General features: G+C 34.4%; 1 protein-coding gene across 1 annotated transcript in view; it reads left to right on the plus strand.

Moving 5' to 3' along the window:
- The window catches only part of Sntg1 (syntrophin gamma 1), a 739,717-nt gene that overhangs the window by 709,236 nt on the left and 9,982 nt on the right, over positions 1–20,499 (plus strand). The window contains exon 17 of the mRNA XM_048358693.1: positions 8,200–8,310. Within this exon, the coding sequence (XP_048214650.1) occupies positions 8,200–8,310 (111 nt within the window). The remainder of the gene's footprint in view (positions 1–8,199; positions 8,311–20,499) is intronic.

A 20,499-nucleotide genomic window follows, 5' to 3' on the forward strand; every position in this document is an offset into this window, starting at 1 on the left:
GTAGTACAGAGGACATTCAGTGAATCAAATCTGCATGGTGCTACAAGAGTAGGTAAATATTATTATTATAAATTGCTCCAAATGCATAGTATGTATGGCAGGAAGACTGAATTCCAATGTAACTATACACTTTAGATTATAGAGATATGTCAATGTAGGTTTATCAACTCTAATTAAGTTCACCATTCTAGAGAGGGAATGCTGATAAAGGAAAGGGCTATGCAAGTGTAGGAGTAGGACATATAAGAAAAATCTTTGTAGCTTTTTACATCAGCTTGCCATGAACCTAAAACTTTTCTGAAAGAGTGTTATTTACTGAGAGTGATTTCAAATAGATTTGTTCTACATATTTCTCACTCAGATTATTCAGTGTTCATATACAAAAAAGCAAAAACAAAAAACAACAACTGGTGTTTGTATGTTGATATTTCATAATAGTGTCAGTATGGAATGTTATTAGATCTAGAGGTGAATAACTTTAACCAGAAGGGTGAAAGATATCTACAGTAAAGCTATAAAATATTAAGTAAGGAAACTGAAGACACTAGAAAATGGACAGAACTCTTATTGCTGCAGATTGGCATAATTAATATTATAAAAGTAGCTATGCTACTAAAAGTAATTAAGTAGTCAATCCTGATCAAGGTTATCATTTGTCACAGATAAAGAATTCAATGCAAGCTCTATCAAAGATATATTCTTAACAGATGTCGAAAAATCAATCCTAAAATTCATTTGGAAACAGAAAAGGCCACAAAGGGCCAAAGAATATTGTGATAGAACAAACATCAAAAACAATAATGAGGGGCTGGGGATATATCCTAGTGGCAAGAGTGCCTGCCTCGGATACACGAGGCCCTAGGTTCGATTCCCCAGCACCACATATACAGAAAACGGCCAGAAGCGGCGCTGTGGCTCAAGTGGCAGAGTGCTAGCCTTGAGCAGGAAGAAGCCAGGGACAGTGCTCAGGCCCTGAGTCCAAGCCCCAGGACTGGCCAAAAAAAAAAAAAAAACAAAAAACAATAATGATAGTGGCATCTAGACTTCAGACTATATTGCAGAGCCATAGTAGCAGAAATAGCATGATACTCATATAAACACAGCAGAAAGATGAATGAAACAGAATAGAAGACCCAAGGATAAATCCATGCAGCTACACCCACTTAATAGTTGATGAAGAAAATGAAAATATTTCTTGGAGAAAAGATAATCACTTCAACAAAGGATGCTAGGAAACCTGCACTTCTCCAAGAACAAGATGGAAACTGGGTCCCTGTTTCTCACTCTGTACTTATATCAGCTCATAATGGATCAAAGATCTTAAGGAAAGACATGGAAGAAGAAAATAGTTAAACAATGGAATACTATGACATAAGAAGCGGTAACTTCCTCAATAGTCTCCAATGACACAGGAATTATTAGTAAAGATAGACAAATGGGGATTGCATTAAATGAAAAAGCTTCTCCTCATCAAAAGGAATAGTCATTAGCATTAAGAGACAGCCTACCCAGTGACAGAAAATCATTGCCAGCAGCATATGTGACAAGAATTAATAAACATATAGTGAGTTGAAAAGAAACACTCAAATAAGCAATACACCAATTAATAAGTGGAGAAATAAACAACTGAACAGACAATTCTAGAAGAAGAGGCCATTAAGTTCATGAAGAAATGTTGAATATATCTAGTCATAAAGGAAATGCAAATCAAAATTGCATTGAGATTTCTTGTCATTTCTTTCAGAATAGCCACCATTGACAATACAAACAACCAAAATATGGGCAAGGATTCTAGGAGAACATGTTAGTCCAACCACTGTGAAGTTTCCTCATAAAACTAAAAATAGGCCAGGTGGCAGTGGCTCACACATGTAATCCTAGCTACTCAGGGTGCTGAGTTCTAAGGAACGTGGTTCAAAGCTAGCATGGCCAGCAAAATCTGTGAGATCCTTATCTCCAATAAATGACACAGAAAAAGTTGGAAGTGGGGCTGCAACTTAGTGGTAGAACACTAGCCTTAAGTACAAAGAGGCTTAAAGATAGCACCCAGGCCCTGAGTTCTAGCCAGGGACTGGTAAAAATATCTAAAAATAGAATTACCCTACAATCCAGAGTTGCCACTTGGGCATCTATGCAAAGCAATATAACTCAGAATACAAAAATGGCCCCATATGCAGCCATATTTATTATAGCAATATTTACAATAGCCAAGCTTGAATATTAGTGTATTATGTGTAATATATCATGTCATATAATACATTAATATATTATTAATTTAAAATATTAAAGTAATATACATCAATATATTAAACTAATATTAATATTAATTAATCAAATTAAACTAATATATTGATGTATTATATTAATTTAATATATTAAATATATTAATAAATTAACTTAATATTATTAAATTAATATATTAATGTATTATCTGACATATGATATATTACGCTTACTATTTAATATGTTTTTATTCACATGGCCTTATGGCTAAATGACATAAATTTCAAATTGTGTTAAGATTACCTAACCAGGTTTAACAAACACCACACCCTATGCAACATGTCTTAAATGAGATTTACAAAATTTGTGGTTCCCTATTTAGTTTCAACTAAATCTTTAGCTCAAGCAGTCATGAAAAAAAAAAAAGAGAAGAAAAAAACATTGATTAAATTTGAATAGGAACAATTCTGCTACATTACCTGAACATATTTGTGAAAATTGTCAGGACAGTCTGACAAGGAACTGAATGCCTGTTTAGTAAATGGAAAGTGATTTTATAATATCAAAAGATATTAGATTAAAACCGAGGACAGCTGAATTAATGACAGGTCTAGCTAATGATTATCAGTGATGGTTCACTTACATTGACACTGGGCCATGGTAACTTGAGAACAAATCTAGTGTGCAGTTCTTTCACTTTTCTATAAATCTAACAAATATGAATTTCTGTGCTCTTCAAACTTTTTAGTTGAATTTTATCTCACCTAATTCAAACAATAAGAGCAAAAAAGAGTGCACTTTTGTTTTCACGTTTTTGTTAAGTTTTCTTTTATACTTTCAATTTATGGATTTGAGGCATGGCTCAAGTGATAGAGCCTCAGTCAGGAAAAGCATATTCAATTTGTTTGTATTTACTTTGTTTAATTTTAGTTTGTGTTCTTACTCTTACATAGACTACATGCTATCTCAACCTGATATTGCTATACCAGAAGATGCATTATAGTCAGACAGTATATGCCTATGGAAAGAGTTTTCATGTAGCAAGCAATAAGCCTCACTATTGGAATTCCTCCTTGTTGCTAACAGAGCCTCAGATATTCTTGAAGCTCCAACTTTAGGGAAGTATTTTATCACACTGTAGATGGTACAGATGCTCCATTGCTTGGTTTAAGATTACACCTGATAAACACTCTTTTAACTGAAAAGTCTTAAGTCCAAAATAATTTTAGTACATCTACCAACATAGAGTATCTTTGCTCACCTCGGGGCTGACTGGGGACTATGGTGAACTGCTCAGATTGTGAAAAATCTCACACTTTTATTGCCAGCCTAGAAGATCAAGAATAAACAAAATTTTAAAACAAAAACCAACCCAGAGCCCCATAATTGCACAGCGTTTGAAGTTTCAAAATCAGATAGGTATTCCCCTAACTACCTCTCCTTTTCTTTGTTTGGGGAGGGGTATTGTGGTTCAGGAATAGATATTATATATAGCTGTATCCAGTGAAGAAATCTGTTGTGAGCAATAAAATATCTGAACTGATAGGATAACAGGATGAGCCACTTAGACACAGCCTAAATGGAAACAAATACATGGTTTCCAATATACTCAGATAATGTTAGAGAGATAGTGTAGGTACAACCACAGGAAGGTGATACAAGAACATCATCTATAATAGATGCTACAGATACACATGGTATGTTGAAGGTAATTACAACTGTAATATAACAATCGTTTCCATAACATGTAGTTCATTTCACTTAGCATCATCTTATGCATTCATAAGGGTATAGCTTATGGGCTTTTGTGATCCTCTGCTGTAACTTGCCTAAACCTGTACTAATTACTCCCAATAAGGGAGACCATAGAGTCCATGTTTCTTTGTGTCTGGCTCACTTCACTTAGTATAATTTTTTCCAAGTCCTTCCATTTCCTTACAAATGGGGCAATGTCATTCTTTCTGATAGAGGCATAAAATTCCATTGTGTATATGTACCACATTTTCCTGATCCATTCGTCTACTGAGGGGCATCTGGGTTGGTTCCAGATTCTAGCTATGACAAATTGTGCTGTGATGAACATTGTTGTGCTGGTGGCTTCACTAGGAAATTGAAAGGGAAAACCAAAATTGAGAGACTCAGGGTAAAAAAAGAAAAACAACTACAAAAGCAATACTTGCCAAACTGTTTGGTCTAAGTGAATGGAACACCTCATGGGGGGAAAAGGGAAAGGGGGTGGGAGGAGGGGGGTATGAGGGATGAGGTAACAAACAGTACAAGTAATGTATCCAATGCCTAATGTATGAAACTGTAACCTCTCTGTACATCAGTTTGATAATAAAAATTTGAAAAAAAAGAAATGATTTAAGAACACATGGAATATGGAAATTAGGGATATGGGAATAGCATTCCTTAATAATGACGTATGTTGCATTGCACAGCAAAAGACTCAGAACTTTTCCCATTGCAGTCAAACGATTATTATCATGACCAATGTCATAGTACTAAGTATTAATATCTAACTAAGTTTGATTTGATTGTTGGGGTTATGCTTATCAACTAAACATATTAAAAATTAAATACACTTTTTAAAAATAAATAAATAAATGGAAACAAATGCAGTCTAACTCTCAAACAATTAGGAATCAGTGGACTGAAGAAAATGAAGTAGGAAAGAAGTACCACAGATAGAATAGCAATGAAGAGAAGAAAAAAAAAACAAGAAGAAATTTTTTAAAAATTAACAATAAATTCTCCACTTTGTTCGGGGATCTTGTGTCTCTCCCATATCCACTATTCAGTCTCTTGATGGAGTTTTTGATTTCCTTGTAGTGGTCTCCCCTCAGTAGATGAATGGATCAAGAAAATGTGGAACACATACACAATGGAATTTTATGGTTCCATCAAAAAGAATAATATTGCCCCATTCTTAAGGAAATGAAAAGCCTTGGGAAAAAAATGGTTAAGTGAAGTGAAACAGACCTCCCACCCCCCAAATAGGTTGCATTGTCTCCCTCATTTGTAATAACTAGAATATGTCTAGTATAGTCTTAGCATAGGATCACAATAGCTCAATAGCTATGTGAATATTGCTTATGGAAATGAACCCCAAGAAATGAAAACAAGAGGGTATTTTTTTTAGTGTACTGTTTGCATTTTCTTTCTTTCTTTCTTTTTCTCCTTTGCTTATTCCATGTTGTCTTTGCTTTGGATTTCTGTACCCATTGTCTTGTGTATAAATTTATCTGTTTGGGGAAAAGGAAAGGGAGTCACAGAAATGGTTGGACAAAAGGTGATATAATGCAACAGTGATACTTACTAGTCACTGTGTTGCAAATTAACTTTACAACTTGGGTGGGGAGAGAGAGAGGGAGTCAGAGGAAAAGCAGGAGAAAATGAAGGAGGGGTTAAAACTATTAAAAAAGAAAGGTACTCATTACCTTACTTATGTAGCTCTATCCCCTCTGTACATCACCTTTGTAGTAAAATTTTATGAAAAGGAATGAACTGTAAAAAAAATTCTTTAAACAAGATAGCAGAAAACTTTTAACTAGCACCATTACAGTGCACTAATACTGTGGGGAATCTTTCTTAAGTAAGGTGCTACTGGAAAGATTTTTTTTCTGACCACAGACCTTTTTTGTTGCACTCTTCCTTGAGCATGCCTAAACACCTGATTTCACTTTGTGTATTTCAGGGTATTTTGAAGTTCAATTTCAAAACCTGCCAATGAGTGTGTGTGTGTGTGTGTGTGTGTGTGTGTGTGTGTGTGTGTGTGACTTAATTTTTTTTTTTTAAAGATTGGCTTATAGGCATGGACTGTGTTCTGATGGATTTGGCAGACTGGTAGTTTATAAGGAAGGCAGGTTTTCAGGCCTCCACAAACTCTAGTACAGATACTAATGGTTCATGCCTGTCATCATAGCTACTCAGATGATTGATATCTCAAGGTCAGTGTGACAGGAAAGTCTGCTAGACTCTCCCTAAAATAACTAGCCAAAAGTAGAGCTTGGAGGGATGGCTCAGGTGGCAGAGAACTAACCATGAGCACAAAAACTGAATGATGGTGAGGCCCAATTTTAAACACTAGTGCCGACAAAAAATATAAATCAATACTTTAAAAAAGACATACAAAAATAAGTAAATGAATTAAAGAAATTGTATTTGGCCCAGCTACTTGTATTTTACTAGGTTTTTACAGGTGATTCTGACATGGCTACAGTTTGACAACATGGTCTGGGTCATGCTCTCACCTTAAGTCTGCTGTAGTTTGGTAGGTTATATACCTTCAAGAGTTAATTTCATTATTGGAAGTAGCAGGGCTGAGGGAATTGTGAGAGTATTTGTAAAGAGGGCCAGCCTGGAGTATAGGGAGATGGGCTGGAGGTAATACTTACTGACATATCTACTGGTGATATAACAATACCAAGACAAAGGCCATTAGTAATGTCTACTACTTATCAACCCAGAATAGCTGAACTAAACAGTATCTTAAGGGAATCTTGAGGAATATTTGCTGTGAGGTGTTTGGTTTCAGTTAAAGGTCTACTTATGCATTTTCATTTTCCCTTAAAAAATCCTTTATAAAGTTTATTAACTGTCTTTCTGTACTTACAGGATAAGATAAAATGGGGGAATCATGCATTTTTCTCAGGATTGATTTTATTTTGAAGAATATGTTGAGAAAAGTTAAGGCTTAAAGAAATGTAATTTTGAAGAATCATTGATACATTTAAATTGATTTTTGTACAATTTACTCTTAGAAGGCAACATGAATATCTTCACATGTGCATATATGATTATACACTTTCATTCTTAGAAAAACTTAATATTCCGTATTATAGAATATGTTCTATATAACTGAATCTCATCCTCTATGATAGAAGTCACAGTCAAGGTATCATATAGACTGCCTTTACACAAATGTATCAGAGCCATTGACTTAGATAGGGCTGCCCTAAACAAATCCACCTATGTTATCTATAAAAAGTTATTCATCATAAGGCATACTTTGTTGATTGCCTTTATTTACATAATGTTCAAATGACCCAACTGAATGAATGCTATAATGATTGAAAACAAAACCATTACACTGTATGAGAGAGTTCTGGATCTTGAACTCAAGGCCTGGGTGCTATCTCTGAGCTCTACCATTTAAGCCATAGTACCACCACTTCTGGCTTCTTGGTAGTTAATTGGTAGTGTTTGATATCACACACACACACACACACACACACACACACACACACACACACACACATACCCCTCAGGCATGGAGCGATATGAAATACAAGGCTTAAGGAATCATAATTTATAATTATCACCGATTGCCAAGTTGATCTTTTTTACCTCCATTTTGTAAGTTAGAATGAGAATAGATTTATATTTCTTTTAACTACAGATACTTGTATTTTTAAAATACTGTATTTCAGGGAAAGGCTCTTCCTCATGAGACTTGTAATATACACTTTATGTAGAAGGCTAGTAGAATGCTCAATTCTGGCTCAAACTCATGAAAGCTCCAAAGACACTCTTACACTAGTGTTTATTCCAGCTAATGTATTGTCTGGAGAAAGCAACAGATCAGTAGTTTGAGCTTTAAATGAAAGCTCCAAAATTTTCAGCGCAAATCACTTCACTTTTATTGATTTAAGAAAAAGTACTATGATTCCATAATCATACTGAAAGCTATTTATTGATAAATATTTACACACATTCAACTGTCTTACATTTGCACATATATACATATATATTCATGTGATTTTTATATGCACATATGTATTTATCATAGGTAATTAAGTTATTTTTGGAAATTTAATAGTATGTTGAATATTAAGTTATAGCTAGTAGTCACTATACTTTAATTTGTCCTTTAATATTGGAATATAGCCCAATCATTTCAAAGAAAACTATTTCTTGGATTGAATGTCGATATTAATTAAATTAACTTGCATATGTTTCTGTTTTTCCTTTTAGGCTGTACTTTGGAGGTTTAAATTTTCTCAGCTTAAAGGCTCTTCGGATGATGGCAAGAGCAAAATCAAATTTTTGTTTCAAAATCCAGATACTAAACAAATTGAAGCTAAGGTAAACACAAGAAATCCATCATCTAACTTACCTCTAATTACATTGCTACCATTAAAAAGCAGAGGAAGAAAATTTGGGAACCCAAAAAGTGCATTCACATTCTCCATTTACTTGACATATCCTGGGGACCACCACAGTAAATTCACTTTACAACCGTAATGATGAGTTTTTACTGAAAGGCATGAGTTAATATGAACTACAAACAACTAATTGCATTTCTTAGTTTAATTCCTTATGAACTAAATGTGTACCACACTAAAATAACATCTTGAAAAATAAATGGATCATTTGGGCTCTTAAATTTGCATTCCAAACAATAACTTAAAATATTTTAAAAACTGACCTTATTTTATTATTCCTTTTTTAATATGGGTACAAATTCAAATTATTTTAAATCTTTTTTGATAATCATATTATTTCATATTGTGTAATGGTATATTGTAAAAATTGAAAATAAGTGAATTATTTTTACCTTACCTTATATGATTTTGCAGTATACTGGAATACAGTAACTATGCTGTCTTTAACTTATCAGAGAGACTACTTGTGTTTTCTGAGTATATCGTTCTCTATGTACATATTTGTTAATGTTTAAAATATAAATTATTCCCTTTATTCATTAAAATGTATAGTAATAATGGTATGGCTAAATCATAAAATGTCCCAATGTGGAGAGAAAGAACGAATAATAAATATCAGCAGGAAGCTCAATACAATGTTTCAAGTCTATAATCCTGGCTGTTGTGAGAGTTAGAGGATAGCCAAGTCAAAAGTTTAGAAAGAACCTATCTTAGAAAACAAGCCAAGTTTGCAAGTGCAGAATTAGGGGGTTGGGGGACCAAGCCAAACCAGGGCAAAAAGACCCTATCTGAAAAAGACCTGAGGGTGTGGCTCAAGTGGCAGATTGCTTGCCCTAGGAAGCATGAGGCCCTGAGTTCAAAAACTGCTATTCTCTTTTGCCCATTCAATTCCATGTTTTTAAAATGTCTTACCTGGCATTAAGAGTCATCCAAGGCTTGGCCAGGTATGATATTCTAGATAGTCTTTTGTAATCCTGTACTGTATTATGATCCTGCCCTTCTTTTTTTTAACATGGTGACTGCTTGTCTCTAATGTATCTGTTAATATTTTCCCCTTAACTTTCCTTCTTCATTGTTTTGTCTGCATCCTTCTAGGATATCCATTGCATTTTCTCTGTCTTTGGACTTGTCTTTCCACCATCTACATTCTGTGCAGGTTGTTTAAACAGGGATTGTGGACATAGTTCCCTTACAGTACCTCTTTTCTTCCCTGTTTCTTTAAAACCTTGGTTTTGCCATGATCATGGTTGCATGTATTTACACATTAAAAAATATCTTAGTGACTTTGCCTCTCCTTTATTTAACTGGTTTTTCGTTTTCAATTTCTCATTACCAACAGCTGTCTTCTCTCTGCCTCCTGCTCTTCCTCCTTTGTTCCTTTACTCACAGCCAAGTGTGGACTCTTCATTTTGTGCCAGTCACTTACACTGCTCTTCAAATTGACTTCCATTTCTCAATGTACAAGATACATGCTACTCCTGGTGAATTCATTTTCATAGCAACAGTTTTATTTTCTTCTGTAAATGAGATAGCTCTGTCACCACCTGTTGCTACAAGTATTGATTTTTAGTTGCTACCTTCCTAACACTCCCCAAACCCAGGACTAAGGATTGAATTTTATGTCTCTCTCTGGGATTTCTTTATCACAGCTGATACTCTACCATTTGAACTGAGCCTCCAGACCAGCTGTTTGCACTATTCTGTTCAATCTGGCTTTGAACTGTGATCCCACAGATCTCAACCTCCTGGGTAGCTTTAAAGGCATGAACCACTACAGTGTTGCCTATATAGTGCCTTTTAATGAGCACACAAAGAAAACTATTAATCTAATCCAACAAGTACTAACTGCAGTATTTAGAATTTAACTTAATCTAGTCTTACGTAGGCGTTATACAACTGATAATACTTATCTTTTTAGTTATTTTTCAAATACTGTCAACAAATAAATATTATTTGTTTCATTATTCTAACATCTTAAGCATTATTTAACTTCAGGTATAAGTTTAGAAACAGAGTAACTGGAGAAACAGAAGGAGCAGACTCAGTAGATGCTGACTGGGCACCAGTGACTCATATTTATAATCCTAGCTACTCAAGATGTTGGTATGATATGATAATATTTTTAAATGATATGATAATAGTTTAAAGACAGTACAAGAAGAATAATCTGCAAGACTTCATCTCCGAAATCATGAGGAAAAAGCTAAACTGGAGATGTTGTTCAAGTGGGAAAGTACCAGAGAAGCATGAGACTATTTAACAAGAGGCAGGACAGTCAGAATTTTCAGTTTCATCATTGTCAGTCCATCCTTGTATGATTATAACCTCTGTTGGAAGTATAGAGATTATATCAGAATTGAAATTAGAAAACTTCAAACATTAAAAAAAAACTTTATCACTATAATTTGTGAATACGTAGCCTACAATCTGAGAAGTGAGAGAGGAACAATAGTGTGGAGGCTCTTAAGTGAATGCAAAATTTTATGTGTCTCAGATCAGACAATTGCCCAGAGCACAAATTGATGGGTGTGGGATTTTTTGTTGTTATTGTTTTTAGTTCTATTGAAAAAGTCAGATCATATTGCAGATATTACAAAGTCACTGTGATAGTTTGTGTCATTCTCTTCCTCCACCCCATAGCAGTGCACAAGAGATCCAGTTTCTCCACCATTCTGCCAATATTGGGTATGGTTTCGTCTGAAGCCGAATTCTTAGTGAAGACTTTTGTGTACCTGTTATCTAGTGGTGATTGCCTTTGGTGAAATTATTATATCTTGTTTACTAGCATATTGTGAATTATATTCTTTTGTCCAGTTAGAGTTTTGTCTTGATTTTTAGTTTTTTGAGACAGTCTTGCTTTGTAGCCCAGGCTTACCTATATCTCAAGACCTAGAACTCTTATAACTGAAGCACCTAAGTGCTAGAATTAGTTTGAGCCCACCACACTTGGGTTTTTATTAAGTAGTTTATAATACTAATTATTTGCCACTGCTTACTATTGGCTTAGAAATAATAATTTTTAAAAACTAGAAATTTAATGCAGCTGCAGTTTAAGTACCAATTGCTGTTTATGTGTGGAGCTTTCACCCAGATAAATGAAATATTTGTATAATTAAGACCCAGTTGTTGAAATATAAATTGCTTTAAAGGATTGGAAGATTATTAAATTTTTGGAAATAAAATATTTTTGAGTAGAAATAATATTTACCACTTTATCTTCATGTGTACCCATTCCAGTTGTGAGACCACAGACATTTAACAATTACAGTAAATGTTTTTAAATTGGCAGTGGAAGATCCTTGATTTTGTTTTTCATCTGTCTCCTGTGGTGACAGATATCTTATTAGCTGTTTTTGTTCCTATGCCAGAGATGGGACAATTTGCAGCAAGCAAACACTTATTTCCTCACAGTTCTGGAGGCTAGGAAGCCCCAAGAACATGGCATATGCACATCAGGTGACAGGTTTTATTTTATTTATTTTTTTTAACAGCATCATATTATGGATGGTCATGAGACCACACAGGAGATAGAAGGCCAAGAAAGTGGAGAGAGTTGGGTAAGGGAAAGATAGAGAGACAGACAGAGACAGAGAGAACATTTTGGGTGGGTGGGGGGCTGGCTTTAAGAACAAAGCCATCTCAGATATCAAGCTGATCTCATTGTTGATCAACAACCTAATGATCTCATCACTTCTTAAGTCTGTCCTTCAGATTTCCATTATTACAGTGAAAATTAGATTTCAACAGAAGAACATTGACACAATAAAAGCATGTTGTATTTTGAAATCATGATTGTTTATAATAAATTAAAATCCTTTGGAAGTAAATTACTAATAAGTGAAGAAATACTTTCTTAATTTGTAAATTATTTTTACTTGTTTTTCTTATTGTAAAGGTGATGTACAGAGAAGATAGTGTTATATAAGTAAGGTAATAAGTACATTTCTTTTTGAACAGTGTTACTCCCTCCCTCATTTTCTCCTGCTTTCTACCCTAAACCCCTCCCCTCCAACATAATGTCTAGTGAGCATCACTGTTGCATTGGTTCACCCTTTGTCCTGCTGTTTCTGTGATTCCCCTACCCAAAATCAGAAAAGCTTATATACAAGAAAAAGGACACAGAAATCAAGAGAAGTGACAAAGGGCATAATGCAAAGGGAAAAGAAAAGAGAAAAGAACTCCAAAATATAACTCTAAACAGTACATTATTGACACTTCATGTTTCCATTTCTTAGAGTTCATTTTGATAAGCTTTATTTTAAATGGTCATATGCACCTAAGAGAAATATTTTTCTCATCAAAGTTAAAGCAAAAGTGTAAGATAATGTGAAATATAGATCTAAAAATGTAATTAAATTTGGCATACAGAATAATTTTCTTTTCTTCTGAATAAGCTATTTCAGTTCTTATATTATAGAATAAAAAGGATAGATCTTTCATCAAAGAACAAGTAAGTTGGTAGGTAAGAGGTTTATATATATATATATATACATACATACATACATACATATATATGTATAATAGATTGATGGTAGAAAGACAGACAGGTACTCAAAGGCAAATATTTTATAATCACAGTATATGTAAAAAAAACTATGGTTTCTTTGATGTACATAATTACTTGTATTGCTGTAAATGCTTGCATTACGTATTTAGAAGAGTTTAAATCCTTGATTGTAAGAAAATCTCGGAAGTATATTAAAAAGTTATGTAGAATTACATAGAATTAAAAAAAAACGCTATTTTGATGTTTGCTATTGTTTTGAGCCCTATGAAACTAGAGTTATACCACAGAAACAGGTTATATACATAGTTTCCCTGAAAGTAGGAACTCAAATTCTGACTTCATTACATAGAAGCTTAAAACATTTCCCATCTGTTTTCCAAAGCCTCATTGAACTTCTTGTAACTTTCCTGGTAGAACAGAGGAATGGTTCCCAATAAAAGCCAGGGGTGATTTTATAGGATTGCTTGTTTGTTTAACAACCTATACAAAGATCAATTGCTTGCCATCAGGATCTGAGGTAGCACTCCAAGTATATGATGATTATTTATGCTGTTAACATACAGAAAATATATCTAGTATTGCCAGTATTTTTTACAGTGATTTAAATTAAAATTTTCAGCAAGCATAATTTTTCTTTGCTAGTTCCAATAGTACATATTTATCTAAACATATATACATCTTTCCATACCTAATATTTTTATTAACATGGCCAGAAATTGTCTGATTTCAAAACAGGCTGTATTCTACTTTTTTTTTTCATTTCTTTATTGTAAGAGTGATGTACAGAGGGGTTACAGTTTCCTACATAGGGCAGTGAGTACATTTCTTATCAAACTTGTTACCTCCTCCCTCATTTTCTCCCACCTTCCCCCCTCCTCGTTTCCCTCCTTCCCTTGAGTTGTGCAGTTGGTTTATTTCATATAGTTTTGTAAGTATTGCTGTTGCATTGGTTTGTCTTTTTATACTGTGTCTCTTGATTTTGATATTCTCTTTCCCTTCCCTAGTTCCAATATGCGTGTATACAATATGTATGGTACCAAAATCAGTTACAGTGACATCAGGGGTTAAACCATGGGAAAGAAAGACAAAGTAAAAGGGTATAATTTCTCATGATATGTTGAAAATAAGAAGAGTGTTAGACTACTTGTTTCCATAACTTGGAGTTCATTTCACTTACCATCATCTTATTTGTTCATATGTACACAGTTATTGAGATATTGTGCTCTTCTGCTAGGATAATCCTAGCCTTGTACTAATTATTCCCAGTGAGGAAAACCAAATATTTTATGTTTCTTTGGGTCTGGCTCACTTCACTTAGTATGACTTTATTTCAGGTCCTTCCATTTCCTTATGAATGGGGCAATGTCATTCTTTCTGATAGAGGCACAGAATTCCATTGTGTATATGTACCACATTTTCTTGATCCACTCATCCGCTGAAGGGTATCTGGGTTGGTTCCATATTTTAGTGATGATGAATTGTGCTGTGGTGAACATGGTTGTGCTGGTGGCTTTGGTGGGATCTTGCTTGTAATCTTTTGGGTAGATGTCCAAAAGTGGGGCTGCTGGGACATAGGGGATCTCTATGTCAAAACAGGCTATATTCTAAAAGACTAGAGAAATTTTTTAAAATTGAATTTACAATTCCCCCATAGGAATTTTCTCTGCTAGTATATAAAGTATATTCATCCCAATTTATTATATTTAATATCTGGAAGGCAGAATGGAATAAGCCCTGAAAGAGAAAAAAAGTAAATTTCTATTTATTAGAATAATGAAGTCACACTTAAAAAAATAAATTTGGCTTTGTGAGCTTTCTTGCAAATTTCTACCAGTCCACAGCTACTATCTTTGGGACTCTGTGCTGCTTGTGTAGTTTTGTCAAGTACATTAAACATTAGTAAGACTCAATCAGAAATTGAAAATAGACTTACCAAAATGTCACTTTTAGCTCATCTCTATAAATCTCAATTTTTCTCATTATATATTGTGGATAAAAGTACTTACCTTAAAGAGCTTATCTAGAAAATAAATGTTCTCTGACTGGGCCACAGAAATGAATACTGAACACAATGGATGCTTAATAAATGTATGTTGAAAACCCTCACTAAATAATTCATAAAGTGTTCACATTTGTATCTTGAAAGAGACTGATAAGAATATACATGAAACCTCCTTTGGCCCTGGAGGCCTCAAAATGAGGTAGCTTAATATTCACAAACCAGGCAGGTATTTGGGATCCAGAGTCTCTCTGCATCATAAATGAAGGATTGGCTCCCTGTTTGTCCTGCTGTGTACAATCTCTGTCTCTTGTTGGGACAAAAGGCTTTCTAAACCTTAGAGAAGTGCTTAATCTTACCACAAACTATCCAAAACCCAGTGGTTCCAACTACAGAGGACAGAAATAAGAACAGTCACCTACTTAAATATGAGTACACGAATCAGGGTCAGGTGGTGCTTCATGATGTGTAACATAAACTGAAGAAGACAATAAAAAATTAAGACCAAAAATTTAAAAAACTCAAAACAACATGTGTGGGGATATGTGAGGGGAGGCGAGACTCACATATCAGCTTCTTCTACATAAAATTTCATTTAAAATTTAGCTGAGGAGAGAGCGGGGGAAAGGGGAGACATTGTCCAAAAAGAAATGTATTCATTACTTGACTTATAAAATTGTAACCCCTTCATATATTGCAACTATGTAAACACATATACATATATCAAAACTTTTTTTTAGAAATAAACTATCAAGTGTATTCGGGCTAGGGATATGCATATAGAAAGGCAACATCAGAACAGGGAAGCATCTCAGTCTTAGAAGAGCTTTGAAACTGGAAGGTTCTAGATTCTGAGAGTTACTGATAAGTAATTTTTATCTACTCATAGATAACAAGATTCTAGAATATTCTTTTTCATAGAAAATTATACAACTTAAACTGATATTTTCTGTTAAAATAAATATATTAAATTCTTCTACAATAGGCATGTATTGAGAGGACTGCTTTCATGACTCTGTTTAATCTGGTCCCTTTTGTCAAGAAACACCATTTACACATTCATACATTTTGCAAAACCTGTAATTTAAAGCTTTTAATAAGAAATAATGTATGTTGTGTTTCTAGACTGGCACTTTGAGGACTTCTGAAATTTTAATTCTTTATGAAAAGCAATGAGAAAATTCATTATCCATATTTTTTCCAGAACTCTAGAAATTAAGTATTTTAAATAAGTCGAACACATTTATTAAAAGCAGATAAACATTTTAACTTATTTTAGCTCCCTTCCTCTCTGTAGTGTTTCACTGATGCCTTCGAAACACATTTAGCAGTACACATGGTTGCTCTGAAATCCATCTCCCAGAGCCCACTGTGGAAAGCAAGGTAGGTTTGGAGCTCCTCAGAAAGTTTATCCCCAAGCCGGATACTAGTCACATATCCTATCTGAAAGCTTCCTGGTAAAGTCTGTCTGCACAACTAGCCATCATTTGACCTGACTCAGGCTTTGCTCTGTGGGAAAATATATAATTCCAGGTATCTGCTGAAAGCAGCTATCAGTAGTCATTTAAAACCATAGCTACCTGAGGTGACAATGCTAGCTATGGCAAATAATAAGCTTGGAGCAGGGGAACCCTCAGTGTTCTGAGGAGTGAGATTTCCTCAGCAACTTGGGGAAACTTCCATAGATTCCTGAGGTCTGAGGATAGACAGACACACAAGATAGGTACAAGATCAGGAAAGCTGCCCTAAACATACAATCTGGCTCATATGAGACTGTGAAATAAGTAATAAGAGACTTCTACACACTTGTTTTAAATTTCCAGATCTGAAGGAGCACCACAAATTATATGAGACTTAGAGAACATTCAACGGAGTGTTATTTAGAAAATTAATTTTCAAATGTTCAGGTAAACAGTAAGCAAAGCTATGGAGAACGGATATGGTTATCTTGAAAGAAAAGAGACCTTACAGAATTGCTTCAGGAATTCACAAGAAAGACAATACTTGGAAGGGACTATTATCTGAGGAAAAACTGTTAGTTACCTTCCAAATGCAACATGGAAGCAGAAGGCAGAATTCCATGCTGAGACAATTCCAGTCCAACAAAAATCCTTGTTTTATTAGGGACCACAGCATGCTGGTACCATGGCTTGAACTCAGAGACTTGATCTTGTGAAGCTTATTTATAATTGGTGCTCTATAACTTAAGGCAGGTCTCTGGCCCTGCTTTTTGCTGAGTTGTTTTGATGACTGGTGGACTTTTTTGCTGGGCTGGCTTTCAACATCAATATTGCAATTTTAAACTTCCTGAATAACTAAGATGAAAGATGTAGGCTACCCTCGCCCAACTTAGATTCTTCTAAAAACTAGTGAGAGTTGGGTACCTCTGGCTCACATCTGTAAACCTAGCCTGTCAAAAGGCCGAGATATGAGGATCCCAGTTCAAATCCAGCCCTAACAACGAAGTCCTCAAGATGTTTATATCAAACTAACCACCCAAAAGTCATGGCTTAAGTGGAAGAGCACTAACTTTGAAAAAACAAAGCATAGGATTAGTGCCTGGGCCCTGAGTTCAAGGCCCAAGATTGGCAAAAAAGACAAACTGACAAAAACTAGTGAGAAATTAAACCATTATTTCATTAGAAAAACAAGTAGAGAACTGTTATGAATAAACTACAAGAAAGAGTCTATCAGAATAAAATGAAAAGATAGTAAGTGGTCAACCCATACATTGTTTTAAGAACACTGTTAAAGATACCTAAATAAATATATATGATAAAACAAATGTATTATACTTGTATTTTATTTTCCTAATTAATTGAAAGGGCAAATGCACGAAATAGTGATTGTAAAACTTCCATTAGTGGGCTGGGGATGTGGCCTAGTGGCAAGAGTGCCTGCCTCATATACATGAGGCCCTGGGTTTGATTCCCAAGCACCACATATACAGAAAATGGCCAGAAGTGGCGCTGTGGCTCAAGTGGCAGAGTGCTAGCCTTGAGCAGAAGGAGGCCAGGGACAGTGCTCAGGCTCTGAGTCCAAGCCCCAGGACTGGCCAAAAAAAAAAAAAAAAACTTCCATTAGGTTAGTGAAATAAGAAGATATAATTTAAATGACAGTAATATCACACAGAGTGAGAGCAGTATGGAAGAATACAGGAAAATGCATGAATATTATAGAAATGTAATTGTTGGTCTGATTGTTTTACTATTTTAATAATATGTACAGAAATACAATAATCTAGTTAAGAGAACTAAAGATCCAAATACCTCAAGATAGCAGCTGGTGGTACATGCTTTGAAATCTTTGCTACTCAGGAGGATAAATGTGAGGGATTTTTATTTGAAGCTGGCCTGGTTAGGAAAGCCCATAAAAGTCTTATTTCTAATTTACCACCAAAAAGCTGAAAGTGGAACTGAGGCTCAAGTGATAGCTTGAGCAAAAACTTCAGGGACAGTGCCCAGGCCCTGGGTTCAAACTCAGGACTAGCAAAAACTAAATATACAAGTAGAAACTATATATACACCTAAAATATATACACACAAAATTGAAAATGGTAATAGAGAAATTAAAGATACACATGAAATTGCATCATGGTAGTATGAATTCCTGAACCAGCACTTGGGGAGCTAGCATAGGCAATTTAAAGTCAAACTAAGCTATGTATTGTGACCTTGCCTGAAAACAAAACAACAAACTATATACATATATATATGTCTATATATCCATATATCTACATATGACATATAGACATATATATGGAGAGAAAGTAAAGAGTGCAAATATTGGCATGTTTTCCTTTTTTAGATTTACATTAAAAGTAAATTTTTAATTTTCAAATTGGAAAGCAGAGATGAGCAAATCAAACCCTAAAAGTTAAATAAAAAAATTATATGATATAACCAAGAAGAATACTTAGTTTTACATTAAGCTTCATACTTCCAGATAATTTTGTTTGTTTTCATTCATTTTTAGATATGCACCTTTGCTTTTTCATGATCATCCTAAGACTAAACTCCTGCAATAGTTTCTTATACTTTAGGATTACAGGCATGTATCACCATAACCATCTTGTTCTTTGAGATAAGGACTTGCTACTTTTTGTCTGAATTGGTCTTGAACTTGTATCCTTCTATCTCTATGTCCCAAGGAATTAAAATTTTAAGAATAAGCCAGACTTCCTGACTCTAGATAATTATGTTGATTTGTAGGCATTTGTTAGGAACTAACACAGTAAGATCCTATGAACCTTACCTTTTCTCATTAAATCATTAGATTTAGAAACTACTGTAGTACAGAGTCTTTTTATAAGCCAGTAATGAACAGGCCAAGAGGGAAATAAAACAAACAAACAAAAGTCCACCCCATTCATACTATACTAAAAATGTCATCGTAAAAGATATACTTAACTAAGGAGGTGAAAGACCTTACAAAAAAAATAGCAACCACTGGAAAATAATATTGAAGACACTAGAAAATTCAAAGACCTCCCACATACATGGATCTTCAGAGATATTTTTGTGAAAATAACCATAGTACAAAAATTGGTCTACAAATTCAATTAAATTTCCACCAAAATCCCTGTCATTCTTCACAGAAATAGAAAAGGCAATTATAAACTTTATATAGAAAAATATCTGGGTACAAGTGGCTCATGTCTATAATCATAGCTATTCAGGAGGCTGAGATCTGAGGATTACAGTTCAAAGCAACCCCAGGCAGAAAAGTCCTCATGAGACTTATCTCTAGGTAAGCAGTCAAAAGTAGCAATAGAGCTGTGGGTCAAAGTGGTAAAGCACTAGACTTAAGCAAAAGAGCTCAGGGACAGTGCCCAGAGTTCAAACCTTATGATGGACTTAAAAAAAAAAAAGAAAGCTTATATGGAAACTCTAAAACAATCAAATAACAATAGTAATCTTGAGCAAAAAGAGCAATGGTGACTGACGTTATAATTCCAACATTCAAGCCATGGCTAAAAAATTAGCGTGATCCTATCATAAAAACAGTTTCATAAACCAAAAGAATAGGGTAAACATTCTAGAAATAAATATAGAGAAGTACAACTATCTGAGTTTTGACAAAAGAGTCAAGAACAACCTCTTCAAGAATGGAGAAAGGCAAGCCTTTTACAAGCCTTGAACACTGGATAGCTCCATAGAGAAGACCAAAATTAGACCTTAATTTTTTAGCCTAGGCAAAAATCAATTCAGAATGGGTAAACTATTTTACTCTGTGAACTGAAACTTTGAGACGACTCCAGTAAAATCTCTGGGACAATACTTGAAATACAGAGATAAATAACTTTTCTGAAAGATTTTTAAGTGGCTCAGAAAATAAGAAATAAATTGACAAATGAGACTGCAAAAAAAAAAAAAACTGAAACAGCTTCTGTGCAACAAAGGAAATCATTGCTGAAATTAGGAGATAAGCCACAAAAACACCTTCACCAGCTCTTCAATAGATTAAGAGCCAGAATGAATACGAAGAAAGCAAAAAAGTAGACATCAGAAGAATAATCAGGTTAAAAGTGGCCAAGTGAGTTGGGCAGATAGTTCTCAAAAGAAGAAATGGAAGTAGTTAATAAATACATTGAAAAATGTTCA

The sequence above is a fragment of the Perognathus longimembris genome, chromosome 12, assembly GCF_023159225.1.
Source record: "Perognathus longimembris pacificus isolate PPM17 chromosome 12, ASM2315922v1, whole genome shotgun sequence".
Taxonomy (NCBI): Eukaryota; Metazoa; Chordata; class Mammalia; order Rodentia; family Heteromyidae; genus Perognathus; species Perognathus longimembris.